This window comes from Phalacrocorax aristotelis, chromosome 7 (assembly GCF_949628215.1).
Source record: "Phalacrocorax aristotelis chromosome 7, bGulAri2.1, whole genome shotgun sequence".
NCBI lineage: Eukaryota > Metazoa > Chordata > Aves > Suliformes > Phalacrocoracidae > Phalacrocorax > Phalacrocorax aristotelis.
In genome coordinates, this window is record NC_134282.1 from 34,572,181 (window position 1) to 34,584,483 (window position 12,303).

A 12,303-nucleotide genomic window follows, 5' to 3' on the forward strand; every position below is an offset into this window, starting at 1 on the left:
AGATGGTAGTGGAAAAGGGGGAAGCAAAAAAGTAGGAAATCATATACATGAGAAAAGACAAGCAGAACAAACGACAAAAATAGCTGTTGTCAGACTAGGCAGAATTTAACCAGCTACTGCGTGTTTGCACTAGTTATTTTACAGAAGAACTGAGTTCCCAGAGGCTCTATTTTGGCTGAAGCTGAGGATGTATCTGAAAACTGGGCTCTGTAGCATATTCTGTTTTCATGTTGTTCTGCTGAAGAGTTACCCAAAGCTACTGCATGGAAATTTCCAATCACCTTGCAGCCTGAAAGGTGTTTCCTCTTAAAAGCATGAGTTCTGCTGAGAATCAACTACAGTGTGTCGAGTCATCATTACTGTGTGTGCTACCAGCAAAAACTTGCAAACTTGATCTCAGTTTGTAACTCAGCTGAAAATCCTGTTTCTGTGCATCTTCTCCCATGTGTGCCACACAGAATATTGAGAGGATGAAACCATAGCACAGTGTAAACTTCATGACATGTAGTTCCCTCTCACACACCGGATACTGGTATAACCTGGTATTTGCCAGGAATACATAGCTGTAGCTTTGTATCTCCTTTTTCATAATTTCTTTTATGATTAAAGCCTATGGAATTGTGATTCAGGGTTGTTTTGGGGATTTTTTTGTAATTAAAAAAAAGTGGTATAAAAGAGCTTTTAAATTTGTATAAGGTAGGAATGAAGACATTGTAAAAATACACTTTAGCCCTGACTTGTAATAGGTGAGCTCCAGAGCTTCATTTCTGTGCAGAATCCATCCTTCTACCCTGACTGCTGTGATCCTCATGCTTTCCTCACTCCTCAAGGGCTGCCCTGCCCTCTCCTAGGTCTGACCTCGTGCTTTGCCCACACCTCAAGGGCTGCCCTGCCCTCTCCTAGGTCTGACCTCGTGCTTTGCCCACACCTCAAGGGCTGCCCTGCCCTCTCCTAGGTCGTACCCACTCAAGAGGTACATTTACAACCGATATTCTCATGCTCCCTTCCAATGCCTGTTTCCTCCCAGTGCTTTCCCTAAGATTTCCCAGCTACCCATATAGGCATTCCCAGGCATAGCCTGCAGCCTTAACTGTGCTGGCACATCCAGGCAATTAGTTTGAAAGAAGCAGCTGGCCTTTTCCATCGTTTTGGTGTTATTATGGACCTGGGCGTGTTTGTAAGAACCAGAACAGGCAGTAAGAACCAGTGCAGACATGCGGTGAGGAACCCCGCTGTAAGGAAGCTAATCTGCCTTTGTCATGTGTGTCTGATCTAATGCAGCAAGTGTGGTGAGATGAGCTTAAAAATCAACAAAGAAAAAAGTACTTCTGCACTTAACAGAAAAGTACACTGCTTTACCTTAAGACTCAGTGGAGGCTAAAATGTTTTCGGGTTTCAAATATGAAAAAGACACAAGAAAACTCCATTACATACATACAAAGCTACTCTATTACATACAAAGATACTGGTGTGGCAGCCCCTGAACTACCAATTGCTAAGGCTAGAACATTATTTAGGAGAAATATCCTCATATGCTTGCCCTGTTCTTCCACTCTTCCCTTGGGATCTAGCATTGAGGACAGAATGTTAGGCTGAAGGGATTTTGATCTGAGCCTGTGTGACCCTTCTTGCATCCTTCTGTACAACGTTAATTCTGTAGAAGGAACTTGCCAAGGCCTATAGCAACTGTTGGGTCCGAAAAAGACTATCTCCCTGCCCTATAGGAGGTAGTTTCTACCAGCTGCAGTGCTCGAGGCAAGGCCAAGCAGCCAAAAAGCTTAAATTTGCTTGAGTCAGGCTGGACTATTGAATGACTGTGTGCTTTGATTGTTAGGCAGCACTTATAGGGAACTTCTATTTCTTGAACTGTAAGCTGGAGAGTTTCTTTGCTATGCCCATGGTAACCAGCAACAGCTTCTTTTAGAAACCCAGTCTTTGCTTTTTTTAAAAAAATAAAAAAAAAAAAAAGCTGTTGCAGCATGTCTGCCTCTCTGATTTTAGTTTTGTTAGAATTTTTCTAGAGCTGTAGGCTGACCATAGCCAGTTCCAATACTGGTTTGAAAAAGAACAGCGAGGACCTCACTGAAGTCATCACACCTCCAGTAGCAGTGCTAAAAACTTGTCCCCTGCTAGCTCTCAGGTCAAAGTGATTTCTCACATTTCTAGTGCCAGGGAATCTTCAGGTGGAGACACAACATTGTCCTCTCTTCCCAGGTCATGATGTTATATCATTGCTGATACTCAGTAGTGAAGTGTTCTAGTACAGTCTTGGCTTGTAGTTGTCTCTGCCAAGCACGAGCAGTGCTGGGCCCTGAGGGGTCAGTTCTCCATTAGAGGAGCTGCTACGAAGCTGAGGGAACAAGGTCTGGACAGCATATAGGATGGAATCCTGATGGCTACTGTCACCTAGATTTTTCTCAAAGCAATAGAGAGTGGTCCCAGAGTTGCTGTTATATATCAGCAAGCTTTCCCCGCTGCCTTTCTTTTGAGTCAACAACATATTTCTTTATTTATGTCTTTCAGTAAATAGAAATGGGCAGTTGAATCTGTTTATATATTTAGCTGAGTTCAGCAATTTGTTCCAGCTGAAGCAAAAGTCTGGGGGAGAAGGGAAGAGCCTGAAAAAATGATGAGATTGTTCTTTTTTTGATTCAAAACTAAAAACTTTTAAAATATGGGGGAGGCTTGGGAGAGGACAGTTCTCTACAGTGATGGTCACTACCTGGTGCCTAGACTTCTCCATGCTTCTCCCCGTTTACTTGTATTTACTCATCATGCTTATTCTCTTCACCTTGTTTCATACCAGTCCTGACTGTGCGGAAGTAACAACCTGGGTGGTACCTCCCCACTGCTGCCCCATTTTCCCCTTCAGCAGACCCTCTTCTCTCCAAGCACAAGAAGCAACAGAAAGGTGGGGTTTTTCTCTACATTTTTTTAATCTCTGAGGGTTTGAGATTAGAAGAGCTGGGCTGCTGCGAGGGATGGAATTTCTGGAGTTGGAAAGAGATGTTCACACTGGTACTAGGAGGATATAAGCACATGAGGCCTTGTTGGGCTGCCCATTGCATGTAGTGGTGCCACCATTTCCAGAACAGCAGATTTGGCATTTGCTGGCAGCGTGGGTTTGCCACAGACACTTTACCAACAGGGCCCTGCATGGGGACTGCTGCTCACTCCAGCTTTGAGCTGCTTCTCTCCTGCTCTGCTTTCCATAACAGCTACAGAGCATCGCTCTGACCTGGTGGAGTGATGGGAGGTTTTTGCAGCCAATTCATTAGTTTTAGAAGTTGTGCTAAACAGAATTAATTGGCCTTGCAGTTGTTTCTCTTAAGGTCTTCTGGGTATTTTCTGATATTGGAAGTTTTTGGGTGGCTGTTGCAGATGGATTTTCTATGTTCTTTTTATTGACTTTTTGAAAGGGTATCAGGTACCTTCCAGGTAGTGAGAACTACTGGGGTGTGAAATAATTTTCCAGGAGAAGTGACAGAAAGCCTTAGCATCTGAGATGTTTAAAAGATGACTGAATTCAAGACTAGAGGATAATAATTTTGCATTAGCAAGAAAATGAGCGAGTGATCTAAAATCAGTAATTCCTGCTCCTCTGCAATACTTAACATGGCACAGAAAGTTCTGTAAAATGGTCTGTAAAAAAATCTGGAAGCTACTTTCTTCCTAGTGGTTGTCAAATGGCAAGTTTTAGACACAAATACTTGCACAACACCTTCATTAGTCTTTATTTGAGAAACACTACTACCCAAAGCTGCATTTAATGTGAAAGGCACTGTTCAACCTGTCAAGTACTTGTAATACTATTAGGACTCAGTGTGCTAGTTGATAATAGGGAGTCCTATAAAGAGGAAGCACTTGGAGTAGTGCACAGAAATAGCTGTAGCATAGTCCTTTCAAGCTTTTCTTTTTATAGGTAGTACATAAGTTCCCTCCCTCGGCCTCTCTGAAGGACTGACCTTGGGAGCAGAACTGCTAACAGTAATCAATGTCATACAAACAAAAAGAAGCTTCATATGGTGTCAAAAATTTTAAGGCATTAAACACAAATATTTCATTTTTGTGAGTTCTTCTAGCCCTGAATAGAGCCTAGTTTTCTCTGATTTTAAAGTGTTTGCTCTGGACAAATGTCCTTCACTGCCCATCTGTGTAACTCCTTAAAGAACCAGAGGCTGTTGAATAACAGAAAGCAAAGTCTCCTCTCTCTGCTTCAGAACACTTGCAGTAAGATGTTTGCTCTGATAAAAATATCAGCCCAAAGCTGGTTGCTACACAGGCCAGGCGTGGGTTTATGGAAACATAGTAAATGTTTTTTTTTGCAGCAAGCTTTTGTTGGTATATTCAGCCTTCTCTCTATGCCAAGCTATAAAATTGCTGGATTAAAGTGGAGCTGGGCCCGAGTCCAAACTTCCCCCAACTTGAGAGGAACTTGGATCCATATCCCAACTCTGGGACTTGGTTCTGCCTCTAAATCAAGCTTTTATAATCTCTTAGGAAAAGTCAGACCCATGAATTATCTGCTAAGTCACAGAAGGGCAGCCAAAGCTGTCTGTTTCTGAACACATTTGCTCTGCTTGCCCTACATTGCCAGTAAAGAAATTTAGGTGGAGCTTTTTGTTAATCCTGGAATGCTGATCTTAGCCTTCGGTTTGGGAAGAAGCCATCCATCCTTAATCTGCTATTTTAATTTCAAAATAATTTTTCTTCTCCTTCATTTTCTCTGATTAGGTCTGTGAATTGAGACACCAGGAAGGTAGAAGCCATCTCAAGGAGCCTTTGCTAGGAATCTTGCTATACCGTACCGCATTGCTCAGGGGCAAGGGAGAGATGGAGCGCTAGGGAAGGAGACACTTGCATGTTCTCTGGAGTGAGCCTCTCTGCTCTCTGCACTATCAGGTGCTTGGGTCTTTCCTATCTAAGTTTCCCTGCCAGACTGGATGTGCCACCACCAAGTCGATAGCAAGTGCAACGGGTGATTGCCTGGCACTTGCATGCTGTGGCAGTGCAAGGGTTTGAGGTCAAGCTTTCCCATAAAATATGAGCAAGAAGCCACACTCAGACTGAGAATGATAAATTGATGTAAAAAGGAGATGGCAATTAAGAAATGAGATATATGGGGTGGATGTGGGTAGCAGGCCCCAGGGATCAATAGAGCTGTTTTGTGTTTAGATTGAGGTCTTCTCTTTCAGACTTGTCTTCTGTGACCCCAAATCTTCATCCTCTGCCACCTTATTACTGTGTTATTACTTGTTATAATAGTGACAAAATGTCTCATTATTGCTGCTACCATCAATAATAGCAGCAGTTTATCAGCAGTGTTTATTAAGTTAAATTCCATGCCAATGTATATCTTCCCCTCCCAACACAATTTATACGTGATCTAAGATAGTAGTAGAGGAGAAAGAGAAAAATATGTGTCACTTTAGTGTATTTCAGTAGTTCCATTGATTTGTTTCAAATGAAGTCCCTTCAAAGAGATTTAAATTTTGTAATCCTAAGATAAGCCTTTTTCCTGCTGCAGAAGCTTATTTTTTGTATCTTTGCACTTTGTGTTTGTTCTGTCACAGTCTCTCAGTGTCCACCATCTTCCCAGAATTGCCAAGTTACCATCCTAAACATTTCACAACTTTTCCTTTCCCTTTTTTTCCTGTCACTTAGTTTGCATTTGGAAGCAAATATTAAACATTGTTACAAATCCTGAAATGAAAAAATTTCTCAGTAAAGATCTACTGGCATTTCCCAAATAGAGATTTTGTGAATCCTTCTTTGAAGGACTATGGTGTTTCCAAATGCTTTCGTTTGCACTAATAATAAAAGACTTCCTTACTTGATTTCTGTTTGTCCTCCTGCTTTTCGGGCAATTTGAATCAGCTCTTTCCCATATCTCTCTTCTGCTTGTGCTCTGTTAAAAGAGAATCTTATTCAATTTCTCTTAGTGGTACCAGGATCACATTTACAGAAATCTTGTAACTGCATCCGAGGTACAAAACATGAGAAATAAATTTCTTTAATTTCTCTGTCTCCTCAACCCTAGTGCTATTAGTTGCCTCTAAAATATTTTAGGTGAGCTATTTCTAGAAGAAATGAGGGAAAATGAAGCCCGTCTCCATGGCTTTGATTACTGTGGAGTGCTACATACAACTCTGTCCCTAAAAATTTGGATTCAGTTAGAAGAGATGTACAGAAGTGTAGTGAAGATGCTCAGAATGGAGAGTCTCTTTTGCAGAAGAAACCTAAAATATGACAGCTGACTTGACCCATCAAAATGAAGGCTGGGAGGGCAGGGTTCCAAAGGATCCATTTAAGAGAGGTTGTGAATAAATGGGAGCCAGGAGTAGCAGGAAAATTTCGAACCGTTAGACACATGAGGTGCTGCTCGAACAGCCACAATGGAGGCAGAGGGGGAAGGAGGCTTCATCTTTGTAAGGTGAGGCTGTGACAATTTTATGGAGGGGACAATATGATGTGATACCTCACCTCATGGGGAACCGTAACTAGTGACTCAGGAAAGCAGTTCCGTTTCTATGGTTAATAAAGAAAAACAATTAATTCTTTGCTGTTATCTGCTCCCCCCAGCTCTGGAAGAAATTCCTATTCTCTGTTTTAAAAAAACAGTCCTTGTACTAAATATGTTCTTTCCTTTCTCCTGGGTGCAAGATCAGGCTGGAACTGAGTTTTCAGACTTTGAGTAGCTGCTAAAAACTACTGAATGGTCAATAACAAATAATGAACAGATAGCCTACTGCTAGGACTTGGTTTTGGTTAGGGTAAGTCCAGTTTTCAAAAGGGGTTTCAAAGCATTTCAAATAGTTTTGAGCCTGAAACTTGGCACCTTAGAGAAATGTACTCTCTGTTCAAAAATGGAATTTTGATGTGGGTGCAAGGCCACGCAACCCCGCTCATTTGTTCTTAAAACCACCTTCCCACGCAGCCATGCTGTGCTCTAGTATTACTATTTGCTGGGTTCCAGTGGTTTGAGGGCTGCTCTTTCAGTTTTGCAACACAGCAGCTGTTGTGGTGGGTCTCTGTTTGGGAACGTCTGACCGCCCTTTCGACCGTTCCTCTGTGTCTGATGGCTGTGAGAACCTTGCATTGTAGCTGGCTGTACCAGTGGCTCTAGTGCAATTTCACTGGTTTGCAATCATCTTCTGTGACCTGAGGCACACTCGTCCTGGGGAATTTCCCCCAGTCCAAGGAGATCTGTCAGGCTGGTGGAATAGCAGTGCTGGTCATACAGCAGCATATAGTTGCTGCAGCCAGGAGTGGAGGCTGCTCCTGGCTCTGTCCATGGCTCCCGTGTGTCTAACACTGCACATGCAATTACTTAATTGCTGCCATCCTGCACCAGAAATTGCTGCATTTCAGTGGGGTGTTTCTGTGTCACTGCTTTGGGTTTCCTCCTAGAAGATCGGGGTGCAAAATATGGCAACAGGCCACACAGAGGTACCACTCTGTTTTCATATTATATGAATGAAATTTCACCAAAATGGAAATACACTCCAGAGACACATTAAGTTGCAGAAGCAGAATAGATTATTTTTCTTCTAATTTTAATAACAAGAAATATTTTTGTGACACTGTTTTTCACATCTTGGTGCTGCCTTTCCCGATTTATGGTTTCTAGGTTTGCCTGCAGATGGCAAGAGTTGGCACGTATTTTGTGTTTTAAATCTGAGGCTTTGTTCTAGAATACGACTGTTTTCTCACTCCCCAATCTCTTAGGCCCTCCTCTGGACCAGGCAGGGGTGTTTGTGAGTGAAAGTAATTGACCTGTGTGGAAAACTGATAAGGTGTTATTGTAGCCAGGGCAGTTGTTTCAGGACTCAGGGCAGCTGCTGCAGGAGTCCTTCTTGAAACTCTGGCATGAAGCCCATGATATGGGCAGCCTTTAGGAACACAGATTCATCACATGCTTTGATCTCTTCCTAGGTCATTCCCATGAATGACATGAGGACAAGCTGAAACAAACACCTGCCAGAAATAAACTGGAAACAACACCTTCTTTCTGCAGCTCAGTGCCCACTATTTTTTCTTTTCCTCCTCCCCCAGCGTGCACGTACACACACAAGCACACGCACATACGCATGCTCACTGGAATGTTTTGGGGGTGTGCAAAAGTTCATGGAAACATTTGTTAATGTAGTATTAAGATCTGCAAAATGACTGCATGTGTATTTTTTTCTTCTTTGTGGAAAGCCCTTTGTGCCTCCACCACCAACCAGGGAGAACCTTATCCTGCAACCAGTAGAAACTTCTCTAATATGTTTTGGAAAGAAACACAAATGTTTGCTGCAGTGTAAGGCCTGCCTGAAGCCTGCAATGTAATTCTCATCTCTGTAAGTTATGAGTCACAAAGGAGCTATTTTAAACAGTCAAAGCTAAGCTACCATCAGACAGATGTGACTTCAGGACTGAGTGACATGCGGCAATAAAATATACTTCCACTGGTGGTCAAAAAAAGCAATTCAAACAGCTTCAGATTTTGACGGGACACCCTTCACACTCTGTGAAGTAGTCAACTTTCAGTTTGACAGTTCACATCCCCTTGCAAGTCCCAGTGCTTGAAAAGTAACCTCCAGAAAGCCAACCTAAAACGAGAAAACTAGATGGAGGCAGCATGGGAAGAAACAGAAAGCTGTGACTGAGGAAGGCAGAGCAATGTTCATAAGGAGAGAGTTCTGAGGTGAACTGCTCTAGGATTACCTGCTAAATATATAGTCCATATTGTGTGGTCTTTCCTACAGATCATGCATGAGCATGTATGTGCCTCATGCTACCTGCTGAAACCCAGCCACTTAAAAACAGAACGAGATTTCAGATTTTTTTTTTCTAAGTCAGAATTACAAAAATGAATGGCAAAGGAGTTAGAGCAGCTGTGTAATATTCATTTTCTCACCCACAAAAGTGTCATCTGTCCATAGCTGTTGTTGAGGGGCCCCAAAAAAAAACATGTAAAGGATGGACACAATCTACAACATTGTTATTCAAAGTCTAGTAAGGTCAATGAACATTGTGGGCTGTCTTAGGTGTCTGGGAAAGGCTTTTGGTAGCATCTTACACAGCTTTGTCAGTATTTGAAAAATCACCCATTTTTGTTAGTTGCAGGAAACTGAAACAGTGCCTGTGGCAACAGCACGTTTAAAGAGAAAATAACACCCTCCCTGTAAAAGGGGAAACTTGGTAGTGCTACTTGTTGTGGATGTATGTGCTACCATATGATTCTGGACCAATAACTACCTGAGTCTTAATGGAGCTCTGGATTTCTGATTCTTTCACCCCTCTCTTCTCAAATCTTTGAAGTTTCTATTTGTTATCTGCCTCCACAAATCACGATGATTCAAATCACTTGGGCTTGTCTATGTAAATTATTATCGCTACCAAATTCAGAAACAGCCTGCTATTCCTTTTGAGATGCCAGAGAGGAGAGAAAATGGAGGCTGTTCACACTTTTTTCACTCTTATTTTCTTACCTCTGCTTGAGCAAATCCTCCACATCTTTGCACATCTTCCTTCCATCCAAGAGCCGCTGTACAAGCACCTCGTAGCCAGTGTGGAAGGTGAACTCCTTGCACTGAAGACAGAAAGAGAAACAGCTGAGCTGATTTGTGCACATAGTGTGCAGGTTTACCAGACACCTACTGTCAGTCATATGGAGCAAATTAACTTTCTGGAAAATCCAAATGGACCTTTAGATTTGCCCAGAGCAATGGCAGCTGGGGCAGAGCTAAGGGTGCAGGTATGAGTGAGGTTTCTCCAAATTGAAAATCTGTAAAAGTTTTCATAGAATCAGGTTTGGTTTTTAATACTGAAAAAATTAAGTGGGTTGCAACTTTTGCTGTGTGGAAAGCAGGACTAGCTGTCTTTTTGGGGAAGTCACCTTTAGCATTGAGTATGGGATCTTTGCGAGCAAAGATGTATAGTAGCTCTTAAGGACAACAGCTCTTTTTCCTATGTGTTTTCTAAAAAGGATGATCAGAGTCAACTTACTGCCACAGGACTCTCAGTAAGATGGTCACCTGCTGTCTAGATGTGAGTGGAGAAGTGAAAGAATCTTGTGCTCGTGCGAATAACAATGCACAGGGTAGCAGTTGTGCCCCCTGGTCAGTGGTGGGTGTTTTAATGGGACAATTCATAGCACAGGGAGACAGTTTGCCATTAAACAACACTTGGGTTCTGGTGTGCTGTTAGGTTTTCCCTTGGCATTGCTGTAACAACTCTTCTTATTCTTTGAATCAGTTTGTCGTTTGTGTAAATTCAACATGACAGGGTTTAAAAAAAAGTAGAACATAAGCTTGTGGAGAGCGTTGGAATGTGGACATCGGATCTGCAGGAAACTGCAAGTCTGTGTTTCTGAGTCACTTGCCAATGAGGGCTCCTTCCCTTGCTTTTGCATTCACCATCCAATCTCCCGTGCAATACATGTAATTCGCTTGTGCCTTTGGGTATTTTTGCAGCCTGTCCTGCTCCATGGTCCCACGTGGCAAATGGAGACAGCCAAGGTGATCTGGGATTTCCAGCCAGCCACACTAGACAGGTGAGGTCATGGAGCTTGGTGGAGTTTGCTGCCCCAAAATCAGGGCTCTTATCTCCTATTGGGGCTCTACACCCTCTGTGGCCCAGGGCCGTATTCCTCTGCTGAGGTCTAGAACTGTGGTTCTCCTTCCTTAACACACAAGTCCATTCGTCAGGCTTATCCCTGTCCACATGATCCATCAGGGCATATCCCCATGCATCTCAGACAAAAATATCTGAGTAATGAGAAGAAAAACAATTAGTCTTGCACTTTCATCTTTTTATCAACTTCAGATTGTACTGCAGCAACAGTAAATCAGTCACAATGAAGCCAGCACTGTTGAAGAAATGCTGCGAGCCCAGAAAGGGAAGGGAATAAAGTTGTGATGTGCTCTGAGTGTGGCATTGGGAGAGGATTTCTGTGTTCTACTCCTGGTCCTCCCACCGACTCACAAATGGGATCGCGACAAGCCATTTTTACTTTGAGAGCCTCAGTTAACCAGTGCATAGCAATAATGTTATTGAAAATGTAGTGGTGAATGTTATCTGAGCTTTATGTTATAGCATTATGGTAAAATCATGGGCCACGTATCCATAAAAAGAATGAGTGTGTTTCTTCCCTCAAGCAGTTTATGTACAATATAAGTGCTTATATATGAACTGAATACAGTTTATTCGTCTATCGACTGTCCTCAAAACAGTTATTATTTAATAAATGTGTTATTTTATTGCTTTCCCCTATGACTATGAAGAAGACAGCTGTTTAAGTTTTGGGACTTGGGAAGGATCCTCTGGCAAGCAACTGTTGGACACTTGACCTTGCAGTTTTGCTTCCTTATTGCTGGGACTGGAGAGGAATAGGGCGAGCTCTGGGGATGCTTTTTCAAGGCAAGGGTAAATTTCTGCAGACAATTTTTGTAAACCTACACGTTGTTGTAACATTTCCAGTGCTACAGTTTCTTGACAGCAGTAATTCCGTCTTCCCTAATGGACACTCTTATCGTGAAGCAGTAGGGAGAAAGGAAAGGTAGTAGGATAATGGTTCACAAGAGACATAGACAAATGCCTCTCCCAGCAAGAGCCAAGCAAGATAATAATGTAGGTAAAAGAAGATGGAGAGAGTGCCATGGATCCACTGTTATCACTGTTGCCGCCGCAGGAAAATTATGGGATTACATATGCTGATCTGATGCATGTGATCACCCCTTAAGAAACAGGATTTCAAAACCAGAACGTCAGTCTTCCAACTGTTTCCAAGGCCAAGTTTACGCGCACACATCCCAGGGAGGAATCCTGCTGTGAAATAAATGACAAGAAGCAAGTTTTTGCCATTCATAGAAGAAAGTAGGAAAGGTTCTGGATAATATCCCGGCAACGGACTGTCACTTCCCCCTCTCCTTTTTTTTCTTTTTTTTTTTTGAGGACATCTCTATGGCAGAAGGCATTGCTGCTCTAAAAACTCTCATAAATTGTGCTTTCTGCCTGGCAGAAACCGCTTTGGTCAGACGTTCCACAACCAACTCACAGCCTAAGAATTTTGATTGTATATTTCCAGATGCAATCAACTATATCCCATAGCTGTATGCACAGTTTCCTTGTCCCAGAAATGCTGCCCAGAGGTAAGTGAAAATACCATGTGGGTTTGTATCACCCTGGCAGTCAGGCATACTGCCACAAACTACAAATGGAGAGTGGTAAGCACACTCTAAAGTTACTCTGCTGTTTCTGTTCAACATACCTCTTTATTTTGTAAATGCTAAAACTCAGTGACTTCCCCACCTCTTT

General features: G+C 42.5%; 1 protein-coding gene across 1 annotated transcript in view; it reads right to left on the reverse strand.

Moving 5' to 3' along the window:
- Positions 1-12,303, reverse strand: part of PSTPIP1 (proline-serine-threonine phosphatase interacting protein 1) — a 58,398-nt gene that overhangs the window by 28,688 nt on the left and 17,407 nt on the right. The window contains exons 2-3 of the mRNA XM_075099948.1: positions 9,477-9,577; positions 5,834-5,908 (exon numbers count right to left, since the gene is read on the reverse strand). Of these exons, the coding sequence (XP_074956049.1) occupies positions 5,834-5,908; positions 9,477-9,577 (176 nt within the window). The remainder of the gene's footprint in view (positions 1-5,833; positions 5,909-9,476; positions 9,578-12,303) is intronic.